Source organism: Lissotriton helveticus, chromosome 9 (genome assembly GCF_964261635.1).
Source record: "Lissotriton helveticus chromosome 9, aLisHel1.1, whole genome shotgun sequence".
In the NCBI taxonomy this organism is placed as follows: Eukaryota; Metazoa; Chordata; class Amphibia; order Caudata; family Salamandridae; genus Lissotriton; species Lissotriton helveticus.
In genome coordinates this window covers 399414220-399431694 of record NC_136070.1, presented here as the reverse complement: position 1 = coordinate 399431694, position 17475 = coordinate 399414220, and the positions used below count along the sequence as shown (strand labels likewise).

General features: G+C 45.6%; 1 protein-coding gene across 1 annotated transcript in view; it reads right to left on the bottom strand.

The window, feature by feature from the left end:
- LOC144781362 (cholesterol 24-hydroxylase-like) overlaps nt 1-17475 on the bottom strand; it is a 272481-nt gene that overhangs the window by 143541 nt on the left and 111465 nt on the right. The window contains exon 8 of the mRNA XM_078660153.1: nt 1154-1310. Within this exon, the coding sequence (XP_078516279.1) occupies nt 1154-1310 (157 nt within the window). The remainder of the gene's footprint in view (nt 1-1153; nt 1311-17475) is intronic.

The following is a 17475-nucleotide window of genomic DNA, read 5'->3' as shown; positions in this document are numbered from 1 at the left end:
TTGGAGTAGTAAGTACGGCATAGCAGCGTAGCACCAGCAGGTTAAATGAGGATCAGACAACGATCGATGGAATTTCATAATAACCAGCTTTTCCTTTTTTGTATTCTCAGTGTGTGGCTATAGGCACCCTTCCCAACCGTTTTAAGGCTCATGGGGCATTATCTCCTTAGGGATCAAGTGCGTAGACAACCTCAATACCAATTGTACTTGTCTCTCTTGAAACAATACTTATTTAAATAATACCGTTTGTTTCTGACGAGGCGCTAAACATCTTTTGGACTCACTAATACCGGTCCTTTGACAAAGAGTGTGTGTTTTTTGTTCAATGTGTGATTGTCTTTGTACTGTCACTTTTTCTACCAACTTTGGCATCACTATTACGGATAAGGAATATATTATCACATATCACCTTCCTTACAGGTCACCACCAATTATGATGGAAGATGAAGAGGTCTTGCTTTTTAACACTATGTTGTTTTCCTTACAGATTACAAAGTAGTATACCTTTTTAGGTATTGTAAACTGTGCATGGTTATTTGGCATGCTCATCATGTAGTAATTGCTACATGTATATACACTACTTATTTAGACACCCCTATTTTTAGATACCTTATAGACATCGCTCCTTATTATATGGTGAGTGTAGAAGGGATCCTCTTGGTCCTGAAGAAGAAGCCAGGGGAGGGCTTCGAAACATGTTGTCAGATATAGGAGGGACTGCTCATTGAGGCAATATACCCCCAACCCAGTTTCCCCACTTTCAATAATACCAGCTAAAAGGAATATTAAAGTAGATTTGTCTATGGTTGGGTCCAAACGTAGGTGGCATGGTGTGCAAAATAACGATGGACTGGGGATGCGGTCCAGAGTAATTACAAGTGGCTAAGATTAATTCAAGTATTTCATCCATCACTTTTGTATGCTTTAGAGTCTTTTCTAATGACGTAGAGTGCCTTTTATATTTCCATTCATGTGATATAAAATCTAATTTGATTGCAATGGTAACTATCAGGCATTTAGTTGGGCTAATTAAGTGAGAAATTTGCAAAAATAAAAACAACAATTCATTAATTTTTCATATATATGCTAGCAACAGTATTTAGAATGACTTGGCTAAATGGGCTGAAATGAAATCAAATAATGTCTGAGTTACCAGCTCCTTTTAGGATCTGTGTAAGAATGTCCTTTGGGATGTCCTCTCCGTTCTCAATGGCCTTCTGCCTTCGCTCGATGCATTCCCTTCCTGTGCGACGAAGTAACAGAGCGCTCTCCCGCACCTCTTTTACAAAGGCACGCTTTCCTGGCATGTACTAAACGATAAATTAGGAAACACTGTATAAAGTTGTTTTAATTTAGTTTTTTTGGACCAGCATTATTAAGAAGTAAAATTACACAGAAGGTAAACAGCGAACATGTGCCAGAGATATTCAAACATAAAAGCAAGTATGATTATTTATACTGCAAATGTTAAAAGGATACTAAACTAAATCTTTAGCTGATAATACTGAAGTGGTATTACAATGGATGAAATATTGATTATTAGATCTTTCTACCTACTGCCTTCGTTAGGCTTTTTCACTCATTTGAAAAATGCAGGAATACACAACCCACATTAAAGGAAAAACATACTTGTAACAACAGTTTAATAATTTATGCATTCTTCACTCCATCAATCCAGGGATGCCCATGCTCAAAGAAGTGTATAAAATTTGTATTTGCAAAATGTGAATTTACTCGCACATAAGTGTAGAAATCTCCCAGTATGGGGGAGAGGATGTTTGAGATTGGTAATGCATATACAATCGAAAGTAAGTGAAAAAAAGAAGCATTCTTCTGCACTCTGCACCTAGTTTATTTTCACAAGTGTAAATGTTAAAGAGCACTTCTGGAAAACTGACAGCCACAGCCTTTCAGAAGTAATCCGAAAACATATGGTTAATTTACCAAAAATCTTCCATTTACTCAGGATGTAGGGAGGCAGATGTTTGGTACATTTGACCAACCATACTTATCTCTATAAGGCAAGGATTTAGAAACATCATAAAACAGGTTGCGAGGGATATCGCGTAGACATATATGTGTAACAGTAAAATACAGGGATGTTTTTCACCAGTTTCGATAGCCTATTTCTGTTTCCTAGTCTGCCTTCAGTCTGTTATGTGTAATAGAAAATGTAAAGTTACTAACAGCACTTGCTGCTTGCACTCTATGCTGACATGTTTTGTCACTTTTGTCATTATGAATATGGCACCTGACTTATACATGTGAATAGAACTGATGTTATTTTTGCTAGGCTAATTTAAATCTAGTAAAAGACACTATTTCCAAGCTCTGTTGTATTTTGAAAACACGAGAAAGAATCAAGGATCAAACCCTATTTAAATCCCGGGATTTGACTGTAGATTACAAGTCTTTGCATTAGACTCCTCACCAGAGGTCACACCCGACTGAGGATACAGACACTCTAAGGAAGAGAGTTGATATCTGACTTCGGGAGCCATGTTGAAGGTATCTTTGGTGGAAAGCACCCATTCTCACTCTCTCGCCTGAACTTTGAGAGGGAACAGATGATCTAACTGTTCAAAGGTGTATGATGCGCAATACTGCTTGAGAAACCCAAAAGGTAAATTTGCTCTTTAATGCTGTAGCTACAATTTAGCATTGTGTTAGAAATTATGTTAGGGTGGTAGCATATTAGGAACAGGTAATTGAAATTCTAGGAATGGTCTTGTTTGGACTGATCATGTCTTGCATTGAAATTCTGTGTGGTTACTATTAATATTTTATGGTCTAGACTTAGGAATAAAAAAATTAAAACAATTGACCTGCATGTCCCTGCTTCATACTGTTATCTTTGAATGTGTTGTTTACAAATGACATACTTTTTCGATTGCCACTGTGTCCCTGAAACTTGAACAGGACTGACAGTAAACTGAAAAATCTGCCTGCCCAAGATTGCTCAGTGGGTTTGTGTAAGGTCTGTGGCCCAACTGGTTTTCCTCATTCTATGATGGAGCACTGAATTAAGGGTCATATGTATCAACATCCTCATTTGCTATTCTCAAATAGCGATTTTTTAGAATTCGCTATTTGAGAATTGCAAAACGGGATGTATTAAAGAAATCACAATTTTTTTGCGAATTCTTAGTATTCCTTAATTGCGATTAGCAAATTGCGAAATCGCAATTAAGGAATACTTACCCATTCATTTCTATGGGCCAGGAGGCCCATGGGAATGAATGGGAAGTCATTCTCAATTTGTGATTCGCAAATTGGGAATAATTTCAAGGGTGCATGGGTGTCATAAGGACACCCTGATGCATCCCTGAAACGAACATGTGTGCGCACATACATGCCCTAAGGGCTTGTATGTGCGCCACATAGCACCTTCACAAATGCCAAAAAGAGCTTTTGTGAAAGAAATCGCAAATTAACACCAACTTGAAGTTGGTGGTAATTTGCGATTTCTTAAGGGGAAATCGCAAATCTTTAGTACTTCTTGCATAGAATTTAAGGAATCGCATGTTGCGATTCCTTAAATGCTTACGCAAAGTTAAGGAATCGCAAATTATGGGTTTCCTTAAATTTGCGATGCGATTATCCTCATACATACCGTTTTCTGAATTTTGAGTCGCAAACGCTGCTTTTTTGCGATTCGCAGCTTTTGCTAATCAAAATTCGGTTGATACATATGCCCCTAGGTCCTTGCACCAGTTGGTTAGGAAACCAACCCCTGCAGCTCTGGGGTGGAACTCGCAAATTTACATCTGGGAGACTGTGAGGTTCAATGTTCCTGCAGGCCTTGATGCTGTCTGATAGATCCCCTACTGTGTCCCTTGAAGCTCTGGGGTGCCTGTTGTTGTAGTCGTGGGACTTGGCATTGCATGTAAGCAAAAACTGTGGGAATTCCACAATAGGGGAGAAACCATTGGGGATACTGCCTTGCAGGTGTGGGAAGACCCTCACAGAATTCTTTCGTTGGGGTCCTTTTAACCCTCTTATGTTAGGCTTAGCGTATTTACAAGGTACACCCAAGGGCAATACCATTCCAAGACCTACATTATCTGTACCATTGTGAACATTAGAATACGTCCCATTAGACAAAAATAAAAACCCTGTGTGTGCATAAATCGGTCCCTCATAATCCACTGCTGCATACCTGGAGTTCATTCCGAAAGCACTTGGGTCCTCAGCATTTACCAAGGAAATCGTATTTTTGTTTATCATTATTCCTGAGCAATTTATATACAGCAAAGTGTCAGTACTGTTCATAATAGGACAACAAGCAGGATAATAACCAGCCTCTCGGGTAACTTTCAATTCCTTGCAATGCCAACCCACCAACATGACATTCTCTTCTCCATATAGAAATTATCGCAATATGTATTGTTATCACATCCTGGATAGCCCATACCCAGTGGATTTCTATAATATAGACATCGCCCGGTTAACCAAAACCAAATTCTCCTTTCACTTCTGTGAACTGAGGTGGCCGAGTGCAAGTATAGTTTACAAGTGACAATGGATATGCAGTCCACAAACTAGTGACAGATTCAGTGGGGTAACAAGCAGTCCCCTCTCCAAAGAACCTCTTGTGTGTCTCCAAAAATACATTGCTCTGGCTGTTCTTTTGTTTTTTCCGGGGAGATAACATTTCCCTTGCTGCATTAGGGTACACTTTGATAGTTTTCCAAAACCCATGACACCCCAGACAATACTATTATCTGCTGGAAGTTCCAGATAAGTACAGAATCTCCAGGCTGAATGTTGTGGCCGGGTCCCTCTTGTGTGGAGGGTAGGGGCTACTGCTGGTGAACAGAAAGTCAATGTTCTGTTAACTGACCAAGGTAATCAAGCAACACAGGATATTCAATATCTGAGTACCTACGAGGATGTGGGACACGGACATTCGCCGGTCATCCGAACACTACCTCATAAGGTGACAGTCCTGTTCTAGAATGAACTGTGGTTCTTGTTGATAAAAGAGCTACCGGTAGAGCCTCTGACCATTTCAACCCTGTTGTCTACTGGATTTTTGCCAATTTCAGAGTGAGAGTACCATTGTACTTCTCAACCAAATCCGCTGACTGTGGAGGATTGGAATTTCTGTTTTGCATGTAAACCTAAACCTTCACAAATCAATGTAATCACTTTCCCATTAAAATGACTTCCATTGTCACTCCAGATAATTCGGGGCAAGCCAAAATGAGGGAAAACTCTTTGAGGAGTACCTCGCAGTCGTAATGGCCGTATTATCTTTAGTGGGGTAAGCATCAGCCATTTACTGAACGCACATACAACCACCAAAACGTACTTAAGATTATTGCATCTCTCTAATTCGATGTAGTCCATTTGGAGGACTTCAAAATAAAATGTAGGTGGTGCAAAATTACTAGGAGTTGTCAGGTACCCTTCCCTGGATTATGCATTATACAGACAGTACAAAATTTCACCAAATGTGCAGCTGTCTCGGAAATGTTAACATTATGCCATACATGGGCTAATAATTTACAAATGCCTTTCAAACTGATATGAGCTGGACCATGTGCTATAGTAACCACTGGAAGAACATATGCATCCGGCAAGATCAATTTCTGCTCTCCAGATTTATCAATTCAACACCCTTCCTCATCCAACTGTACTGTATTCTCCTGCCATTTTGCCAATTCCTCTATTGTGGCTCGGTTTTGTATTTCCTTTACACTCTCAAGGGTATTTTCAAACATAACCTCAGGAACCCACCTAGCTGGACCTACAACAAACATGCTTTTCATCTTACTTCGGGCAGTTTCCTTAGCTGTCTGATCTCAAAGGCATTTCCTCTACCCACATCATCAGTAACCTTTTTATGGGCACTGCACTTAAATATTCCCATTTTCTTGGGAAGCATTAAAGCAGACAAAAGCCGCAATATAAGGTGGCCATGCTGAATCTTGGTACCATGGGAGGTAAAAAAACCCTCTCTCAGCCCAGAGTCACCCAAAATTATACACGACCCCAAGTGCGTACTGGCTGTCAGTATAAATATTGACAACCAACCCTTCACTCAACTCACAAGCCCGAATAAGGGCAGCAAGCTCACCAGCTAGAGCCGGCTGATGAGGGACCTGTGATATCTCTGCCACCGTATACCATGTTGTGATAGCATAAGCTGCAGTGGTGGTGCCATCTGGTAATTTGAAACAAGAGCCATCGACATATAGTTCCCCTTGAGGATCAGATAAGGGAACATCAGTCAGGTCTACCTGTCCTTTTGTCTCTTCTTCCGTCCGGAAGATTCAATCATGTTTGTCAACTGCATCATTCTCAGAAGGGAGGGGTAGTAACATGACAGGATTCAGAGTGCCACATCTCTTGATCGTAATGTGTCTAGCAAACAATGTCAATTCATAACCAGTACAATGTGCACTGATGAGGTGCTGTGTCTTTCTCATATTCAAAAGTGTATCCACAGCATGGGGTACCATAACTGTGAGGTCTGTATCAAGTATGAGTCCAGCCGAATGTCTTCTTGAAGCGACCACAGCAACGACCGCTCTCAGACAAGTCGGGAGGGCTCTTGCGACAGGGTCAAGCACAGTGGAAAAATAAGCACAAGGCCTCTGTTTATCACCAAATTTCTGTGTTAAGACAGAGTGCGCAACCAGCCGTTTCATGAACAGAGCACAAACGGTTTGTTATGGTTCGGTGTGCCAAGCACCAGAGCCGAACAAAGCGCAGTGTTTAATAGCTCAAAAGACTGCTGAAGTTCCGGCATCCAAGGCAAAGGCTCATGCAAGGCTTTAGTTGTTAATGCAAGCAAAGATTTGATCAGTAACGAGTAGTTTGGCATCCTCCGGCGACAGTAGGAAGTAATACCTATAAAAGCACGTATATCTTTTTGAGTTTGTGGAATGGGCATTTTAATAATAGTACTAATACGCTCAGGGGTCAACCTCCTACCCTCCTTTGACAGTAGGTGACCTAAATAGGTGACCTCCTGTCGACAATATTGAAAATTAGAAAGGGAAACCGTATGTCCATGATGAGCCAAATTCAACAACAATTTGACTGTACTGTCTTTACAACCTTGTTCTGTATAAGAAGCAATTAGTAGATTGGCATACTGCCCTAATACATTACCTGGAGGAAGCGATAGTGAATCCAACGGACTCTTTAATGCTGGACTATAAATACTAGGATTCTCTGTATGGCCTTGAGGAGCACGACAGAACCGAAAGCTTCTACCAGCAGTGTAAACCCAAACAAATACCTACTGTCTGGATGGATAGGTATACTAAAAAATGCATTTTTTCAGCTCAATAACAGAAAAGAACTTGGCAGTAGAGGGAATCATTGTTAAAAGCTTAATGAGATCAGGAACCAACGGAAACTGCGGAACTACAATTTTATTAACCTCGCGCAGGTCAATCACAAAACAGTAAACATCATTAAGTGTTTCAGAGGAACCCCAGGGTGTCCTCTTAAGGACCGTAAGAATAGGACTATTACAAATGCTGTCAGACGTTTCTTCAACTACTCCCTTTCGTATCAAATCCTGAATAATCTGAGGAAGATGTTGAGGAACAGAGCCTGCATGAGGATTTTGTGAATCAGGATCTACCTGGGAGGAAGTCACCATTAAAGGCAATAAGCACTGTTTTTGCTAGAGGTCTGTACCCAGAGGAGCTGGAGGACAGGCGGGAGGCTAGGAGACATCACTTGGAGCTGGAAAGGCTCAAGATGGAGCATGACAGGGAGCTCCAGAAGGATAAGTTGACATCAGAGGAGAGAAAAATTATATTAGCTCAGGAGTGGAGCTTAAAGGAGCTAGACTTGAAGGCTAAGTCCAAAACAGATGGTAGCAGCATTTTTAAAGTACAGTCTGATTTTAAAGTGCACATGCCCAGGGTCTAGGGAAAGAGTATTCCAAGGAGCATGACATACACAGGTGGTTTCAGGGGTACAGGTCAGCTCTCTACACGCACGGGGTCACTGGGAAGGTTTGTGGAACTACTTTACAGTAGAGAGGAGGGACACACTTGGCAGAGCATTGGATGGTTGAGTGGAGGGAAGTGAGGTAGCAGATTACAAGAGGCTGTATAACTTGACTGTGTGGGAGCACTTGTCTAGTCTGAGTTTTCCAGAGCTGCACAAGCACTTGATGGACAGCAAGGTTACTGAGCACAGTGAGCTTGCTCGGGAGCCAGACTGATGGGTGAGTACTGGGGTCAATAAGATGGTATATGTGGGAGAACCAGCCAAGAAGGGTGTTTCAGGCTCCCCCAGTAGAGTCAGGGAGAGGTCGAGGGAGACAGACAGGTCCTAGTGTAAGGGGAAGGAAAGGGATTCCAAGCACCATCAGAGAAATAAGGGGAGATTCTGGTGGGCAGTGGCTCTGGGCACCCCATTTCCAACCTCACTGCTTTGAGTGTTCCCAGTTAGGACCCAAGCAAGGGGGCCCAGTCTGTCCAAAGAAACAATCCACTAGTGGTACCACTACAGGAGTGGCCAATGTGGCTTTAAGTGTGGGTAGTCTCTAGGGGCAGGCCATAGACCATTCCATGATCTCCCTTAGTTGGAAGATGGACTCAGGGGTAAGTTAGTGATCCATGAGGGTGAGAGTTGTAACTTCCACCAGCTGGGAGTGAATGGAATCACAGTCAGTACTCTGAGAGACACCGGGGCTAGCCACACCATGATGTTTCCAGAACAGTACACTGACCAGGTGTGTAGGGCAATGCCAGACCATGGGGAGGACTTCTTCCGTCCTATGGCCCTGGTGTCCCATTAATAGGATGGGAAGGGGATCCAGCGGAGGGTCATAGTTAGTCCCCAGATGCCCATAGACTGTGTTCTGGGAAATGAGTGCCTCCGGTGTCAGGGGAATTGGGAGCTGCGGCCGCCATGCCACCCTAACAGTTTGGTTGTCTGGGGGTACCTTCCCCAAACAGAAGGTACAGGATTACAGAAGGAGGAATATAGGAGAGAGAGCTCACCAAAGTCTGCTGTTCAGCCTCAAGGTACAGACCCTAGGCCGAGGTACCAGCCTCAGGATACCACCACTGAGCTGGTGGGCGATAAAGTGGAAAAAGTGTGCCAGGCACCTGGGGCTAGTGCCCCCCCACTTTGAGAAACCGCAGAGGTCAAAGACCCCTGGATGGCCAGGCACTTGACACTGACAGCTGTCAGTGGCCTTAGTTGGTTGCTGTCTTTATGGACAGAGTTTTTCCTGGGTTGGGACAGAAGTCAGACCCAAGGGGTGGAATGGGCCACATCACTTTGTTGATAATAGTGATACTGTCTTCCTATTGGGATGCATCTGTGAGCAAGGTAAAGTTGCTTTACAGATGGGGTCCATAGACGAGGAGAAGGGTTCACCCTGGGTTAGCTTAATAGGCCCTTAGAGCATAGACGGAGAAATCCCACTGGGTTGAGAGAGGCATAGAACTGGAATAGGCCCCTGCATTTGCGGGCCAGCATCCATGTTCTATTGCCCTAAGTAGGGAAGTCCATCAAGATACTGATTAGACTATCCTGGCTTTAGGCTGGAAGGGGGTAATGTTGGACCAGGCCCTATTTGCAAGGTTATTCCTAGGTGTTTTATCTTCCTCCTGTATTTTTCTGACTCTATTTTCCTGGTTTTACGACTCTGGGCACTTTACCACTGCTGACCAGTGCTAACGTGCAAGTGCTCCCTGTGTAAAATGTATTGGTGATTGGCTTATCCATAATTGGCTTTTTTGATTTACTAGTAAATCCCTAGAATGTGCACCAGGTGTGCTCAGGACCTGTAAATCAAATGCTACTAGTGGACCTGCAGCACTGATTATGCCACCCACATGAGTAGCCCTGCAAACATGTCTCAGACCTGCCACTGCAGTGTCTGTGTGTGCTGTTTTGAACTGCCATTTTGACCTGGCGACTGCACCCACTTGCCACACCCGAACCATCCCTTTTACCACATGAAAGTCATCTGTTTGGTAGGTCAAAGTCAGCCCCATGGGCAGGGTGCAGTGGACATGTGCTGTTGTGTTTGACATGGCCTAATAGTGAAATACTGCTAATTTTGCTGTTCAGTATTGCAAGGTCAATCTCTCCCATAGGGTAACCTGTGGATTGCCTTGAAAGATCTTTCAAGTGTATTTTCCCACTGGGAACAGATGGAGATTTGGAGTCTCTGAACTCACAATTTAAAAATATATCTTTTGATGAAGTTGGTTTGTAAATTCTGTGTTTGAAAAGGCCTGTTTAGAAAGTGGGCATTTTCTTGCTTAACGATTCTGGGCTTCTGCTGATCTGTAGAATCCACATGAGGGCTGGCTGAAAGTTAGGCTCTTGTGCAATTATCTAGACAGTCCCACAAAGGGAGTTGAGGTGTGACCTGCATATTCTGATTTCCCATTGTGAGAAGTTGGCCTGATATATAGTGCTCACTATTCTAGTGATCACTTTGTATCATACCAAACAACCCTTATTGATGATTGGTTGTAAGTCAACCTTATTAGACCAGCTATCCTAGTAGCATGGACACGAGCAGTCTTTAGGCTAAACTCTAGAGGGCGTGTTAAGCCAGCTGTTTTACCATCACATATACCCCTTGAACACCAAGTGAAAGGACACCACACAAGTTGTTATGAAAATAAAGGATATTTATTTATAACAAGACTACCCTGAACTCTTTATGAGCCAGGGAGCTAAGCACAATACAAAACTCTTACGAAAATACTTTAAGTTGCACAATTTACACAAATGCCCGAGGGGCACGAAAAACCATATACACAAAAAGTGGAATGCGAAATACTAGCAGGTAAATAACAAGATCCAGAGGCTTCAGGATCGCTAGGACTACACTACTGAACCCTAAGGTTAGGAGCAGGAGGCCTAGGGAGATCGGGTGCAGAGTGTGCACTCTCACACGGGATGCGGGAAGAAGTCTATGGATGCTAGCGTTTCTAAAGTTACTGTTTCTGGACGAATCCGACTAGGTAGACTAAAAACGACAAAGGATCTGGACACTTGGATAGTGAACCTGTGCTGGAGTACCGAAATACTCAAGTTACCTAGCCCAGGGGCCGCGGCTGCATAGGGTTCAAAAGACGTCGGGAATCCTCGTTGAAGTCTATGGAGCCTGAAAGAAGAAGTTGCTGGTAGGCGACCAGTGAAGATGTTCGGAGTGATCCAAGCCTGGATCGGAGTTGAAGACGACCTGAAAGCAGAGGGGACTCAGTTCTTAATCACTAGCCAGTGATTATGTGGGCACCAGGATGGCACCGGATGAAGTCACCTCGACCAGGTGAGTGGGCGACGCTGGACTCTGCAGTCACACGGGCTAGGAGGCGTTGTCGGCGTCCAGGCTGGAGGTGCGAGCTGTCCCACGAGGCTGTCGGCTGTCGGCGATGTTGGACTCAGGATTTGAGCAACAAACCTTGGCAAAGGCAAGCCCACGCGGTGGAGTCAAGATGGCGTCTGGAGTGGACCAGGAGGGTCCAGGGCACTTCTTGTTGGACAAGAAGCAAGGGCCAGTCTAGGGGACCTAGACCAGCGGTGCAAACGTCGTGGTACGTCGTCAAGAGGGTCACTAGCCAACGGGCAAGTGACCGGACAACGTGGCAAGCAGCAAAGAAGCAGAAGGGCCCCACGCAGATCTCGTGGATGCTGGACTTCGGTGCTGGAGCTGCTTAGGGTTAGGGCTTCTCAAACCCCAGTGCACTTACTCTAGGGTCTCTCGGGGGTCGTGCTGGTGAAGCGTCGTGCAGGTCTTGAAGATGGCCGGTTCCACGGGTCTCGTCACACCCACGAATCTCAGCTGGGCTGGATGATGTAGGTAGAGGTCAGAGATGGCTGGGAATCCGGGTCTCGTCGAGCTGGGCAGTCTTGATCCGGAGGATGGACGTGCAGCAAACCGCAAGAGCTTCGATGGTGCCTGCTGGTGCAGGGTGGCTACTCCTTAGCCACAAGGGAGAGTCTTCAGAAAAGTCAAGAGTTCCTTTCGTGGAAAGTAGTTCAAGATTCAGAATGATCTAATTTGGGAAGGGGGCCTGCTCCTACCTTTATCCTAAGAAAAGGGGCTGGCACGCGACTAGGTCCTGCCCTATGGGTGGGACCAGGAGGGGGGTGGTTACACCCCTCTCCTTTGTCCGGTCTCTCCCCAGCTCAGGGGCTGGGGTGCCCCAGGAACTGGTTTGAGCCGGCATATGCACACTGAGCACCGGGGTGCCACTTGCAGTCACCTTCCTTTCATCCCAGCCTACCTGGGATACACAAAATCCTCTCTGGGATGGTGCTAGCACCGCCCCTGACAGGAAACCCTTTGTCCAGGCCTCCGTTGCTGGAAGGACTCCCAGCAGCAGGAGGGCAGACTTGTGTCTCGGTGGCAGCATCCATTTTGTGGAGCTGAGGCTGTGTCTGACTTTAACCGGGGTTCACAGTTACATACATGTCGTGTCCCTCTAGAAGGGTGGAATGCTAACCCCGTCGCCAGAATTGGCGAGGGGTTAGTATTCCAATTCGTATGACACCTTACTCGACATGTTTTGATAATGCTATGCCAAAGTTAGCATTTAACCGCGAGGATTATAATGCATTTAAGAGTATATGGTATAGCGTTATCATGGAACAGCTATTTGGACTTGGTTCTGCAAGCTGCAAACGGGCTCAGCTCATGCCAGAGCACCATCTCACATAATTCCAAGCACTCTGCCTTCAGGATTGATAAGGCCTGCCATAGGAGTGACTGATAGGAATATATGTGTCCATTTTAGGGTTAGATATAGGAATACTATATCTAAAGCAAAGGGTGTTTGCACCACCTTGCCCCAGCTGTCGTGCAGCCAGTTGTGTCAGATTTGGGTGGCCAGCCAGGGGTGGCATAATACATGCTGCAGCCCCTGGTAGGCCCTGGGTACACCAATGCCCTGGATACCTAAGGTATACTGTACAGGGACTGATACGGTGGCTCAGTATCCAATCAGATATGTACCTAGGGTACATGGAGTCAATTTTAACAGAGAGAGCAGGAAGCCTGGGGTCCTGAATAGCAGGATCCCAGGCCAACTAAGTCAGAAACCAGCAAAACACTAGGCAAAAAGTTGGGGGAACCATAGTCAGGTATCCACCTTCCTACATAACCCCCCCAAACGAAAGGAGATAAGGCTATCCTTGACCAGGTAAGCCTATATTGCCTGAGTGGCCATATGAGGAGGTGCATGCACTGGCATGGTTACCCCCTATCTCATGGTCCACTAAGCAATCCCTCACCCTAAGGGTATCTGAGGGTCTCCACCATAGGGAATCTCTACCTGTGGTGTGTTTTGGTAAAGAAAAAGGATGGTGCTGATATGGAGTACTGAAGTGAGGCTCCACTAATTTTGGGCTCAGCTTCCTCCAATCACTATCCACCATACATGCCTTTCTTTCCAGGACTGAGTTGCTGTATGCTCTCAGGGTCAACCTCTGGCTACCTAAAGCTGGAGGCTGGGTCCCTCTGGTTGGCTTACTGGAGGGACAGGTCAGGTTAGGGGCCCTTAGGTCCCAGGTTTGGCTGTGCCCAACAGTGTCCATCTGTGGGAGGTCCCTAACTAATTTTAAGGGGGATCCCTCAGGAGTTTGTTTTATTTTCACTTGGCTAGGACTACTACTAGCTTCAGTGCCCTGAATCTGCTGATTGGGGAGTTCTTTTGGACAGGGGGCCCTTTGGGGTCCACCACTGGCCTCCCTGACCTCCACAGCCCTGGGCTGACTGAGGCAGGGTAGAGAGGGGCAGGTTACCTGCTCCAGACTGGGTCCCACCTTGGAAGGGTCCACTGACATCAGGGGCTTTGCCAGGCTAGGCCTGACTACCTCTGGGGCAGCTCCTTCACAAGGGGCAAGATCAGTTCCCTGGGGAGGCTGATCCTTTTCTAAAGTCTGGTGGGAGGGAGATTTCTCTTCCTCCTCAATGCTCTCTGTTTGAGTGGAGTGATCCATAGTTTCAGGCTTCACAACACTATTATCAGTCTGAGTTCGGGCTGTGGCCATCACAACCCCACCAACCTTTTCAGGAAGGGACTCAGTTTGGGTATGGGCTGTTACCATCACAGCCCTATTAACCTTTTCAGGGAGGGAATCTACTTGAGATTGGACTGAGACTGGCACAGCCCTCCTAACCTGTTCAGGAAGATTTACCATTTTAGAATGGGTTTCTTGTTCTACCTCAGCCCAGGCTGAGATCTCTAAATCATTCCCCAGTAGGCAATCTACAGGCAAGTTTGATGACACTGCCACTCTCTTGGGGCCAGTGACACCTCCCCAGCTGAGATTTACCACTGCTATGGGATGACTCTTCTGCACTCCATCAATGTTTGTCACCTGGTATGTGGCACCAGGTATAAGTTGCCTTGAGGGGACTAGGCTCTCAGTCACCATAGTGATGCTAGCCCCTGTGTCTCTATAGGCCTCAACTTTTGAACCATTGATGAGGGGCTCCTGTCTGTATTTGCCCAAAGTGTTGGGACAATCAGTGAAATTGGCAAACCCCATGCCATCCTCACAGACAAGAGTATCTAAGTTAGGGGACCTGGTTAGGCCAGAGTCCCCAGGAACTCCCAAAGTAAAAGCGCCCAAATTCTTGGGGGCACTCCCAGCACCTGGGGGATTACTACTAGTAGTAACAGGGGGCTTGGGAATGTTACTTGGGGGTATGTTCTCCTTATTGGGGTTCTTTGGGCAACTGCTGTCAGTTTTCCAATGACCCACCTGCTTGCAGGTTTGGCAATAAGGTTTCTTCTGGGTATTGGAAGGATTCTGGGACCCACCCCCCTCAGAGGATTTTTGGGGCCCTGATGTGGTTTGATCTGTAGATTTATTCCCACCCTTCTCTTGAGGCTTGGTTGATTCCTTCTTCTGGTCACCACCTTGGTTCTTAGGCCTAATCCTGGTTCTGACCCATTTGTCTGCCCTCTTACCCAATTCTTGTGGAGAGGTCAGATCAGAGTCTACCAGGTGCTGGTGTAATAACTGGTTCTGACAATTATTTAAGACTTGCTCTCTCATAATAAGATTATACAATCCTGTGAAGTCAGTAACTTTACTACCCTGTGGTCAGCCTTCCAGAGCCTTAGTGGCACAATCAACAAAGTCAGTCCAATCCTGAGACTGAGTTTTCTGGGTGTCTCTGAACAGCAACCTGTACTGTTCAGTTGTTAAGCCAAACCCATCAATCAGTGTATTTTTTAGGACTTGGTAATTGTTAGCATCCTCAGCTCTAGTAGTGAGGAGCTTATCTCTACCTTTGCCTTCAAAGGAGAGCCACAATATAGCTGCCCACTGACTCTGGGGGATGCACTGGACAGTGCAGGCCCTCTCCAAAGCATTCATCCATTTGTGGATGTCATCCCCTTGTTTAAAGGGGGGCACTATTTTACTCAGGTGTCTAGTATCAAAACTCCTGTCTTTATCCTTAGGGATATTGCTGCCACCAGTGGGGACTACCCCCCTTAACTGTTGCTCTCTAGCAAAGGCAAGCTTTTCTTTGGCAAGGGCAAGTTCATCCCTCTGAATCCTCAGATTAGCCTGTTTCATCCTTGCTTCATGTTCTCTCCTCTGAGGGGAAGTTATTCTCCTCTGGGGAGAAGTCATTCTCCTCTGAGCAGAGCCATGAGAGTGCACAGATCTATTGGAGTCCCTAGAATGAGACCTATCTCTTCTACCTCCAATGTTAGGCCTGATTAGGGTCAGTACTGGGGGTCCCCCAGATCCTTCCCTATGCAGGTCTAAGTTGGCCCTAGTAAGTCTGCTGACTAGCTCAGGACCATTGTCTGCCTCATCCCCAGAAATAACCTCTTCATCCTCTACTTCCTCAGTTTCAGTGAGGTCAGGATCACCAAGGGTACCTTCTAAGGCTGGCATGCTCCCTTCTGTATGAGTAGCTGTTCTAGCATCATAAGTCTCTAAGAGACCTAACAGAAAAGGAGTGGTAGGGTTAGAACCCTGTTTTAGTTTCCTGGAGGTACACAATTGTCTCATCTCCTGGAAGCTAAGGCCTGCATATCTGGAAGTGACCTGTGGAGGGTCAACAACCACAAGGGGAGTCTCTGAAGACTCTCCATGGGTAGACATGCTTCTAGTGTGGTGTAAGTGATGCACCTACCTACACTATGGGTTTACCTACTGATCCCTTGCTAAGAGTTGTAGTCAGGGTGTGCTAAGCCCTGTTACACTACAACAGCTGGTTCAGTAGAACTCAGAGTATTCTAAGTTAAGTTATATGTACCTGGGTACTTATGTGATCTTTCAATTGATATTCTTAGGATACGTGCGAGGTAAAACAACAGCAAGCTCAAATCCCAACCGCTGCACACCAATGTGAGAAGTTGGCCTGATATATAGTGCTCACTATTCTAGTGATCACTTTGTATCATACCAAACAACCCTTATTGATGATTGGTTGTAAGTCAACCTTATTAGACCAGCTATCCTAGTAGCATGGACACAAGCAGTCTTTAGGCTAAACTCTAGAGGGCGTGTTAAGCCAGCTGTTTTACCATCACATATACCCCTTGAACACCAAGTGAAAGGACACCACACAAGTTGTTATGAAAATAAAGGATATTTATTTATAACAAGACTACCCTGAACTCTTTATGAGTCAGGGAGCTAAGCACAATACAAAACTCTTACGAAAATACTTTAAGTTGCACAATTTACACAAATGCCCGAGGGGCACAAAAAACCATATACACAAAAAGTGGAATGTGAAATACTAGCAGGTAAGTAACAAGATCCAGAGGCTTCAGGATCGCTAGGACTACACTACTGAACCCTAAGGTTAGGAGCAGGAGGCCTAGGGAGATCGGGTGCAGAGTGTGCACTCTCACGCGGGATGCGGGAAGAAGTCTATGGATGCTAGCGTTTCTAAAGTTACTGTTTCCGGACGAATCCGACTAGGTAGACTAAAAACGACAAAGGATCTGGACACTTGGATAGTGAACCTGTGCTGGAGTACCGAAATACTCAAGTTACCTAGCCCAGGGGCCGCGGCTGCATAGGGTTCAAAAGACGTCGGGAATCCTCGTTGAAGTCTATGGAGCCTGAAAGAAGAAGTTGCTGGCAGGCGACCAGTGAAGATGTTCGGAGTGATCCAAGCCTGGATCGGAGTTGAAGACGACCTGAAAGCAGAGGGGACTCAGTTCTTAATCACTAGCCAGTGATTATGTGGGCACCAGGATGGCACCGGATTAAGTCACCTCGACCAGGTGAGTGGGCGACGCTGGACTCTGCAGTCACACGGGCTAGGAGGCGTTGTCGGTGTCCAGGCTGGAGGTGCGAGCTGTCCCACGAAGCTGTCGGCTGTCGGCGATGCTGGACTCAGGATTTGAGCAACAAACCTTGGCAAAGGCAAGCCCACGCGGTGGAGTCAAGATGGCGTCTGGAGTGGACCAGGAGGGTCCAGGGCACTTCTTGTTGGACAAGAAGCAAGGGCCAGTCTAGGGGACCTAGACCAGCGGTGCAAACGTT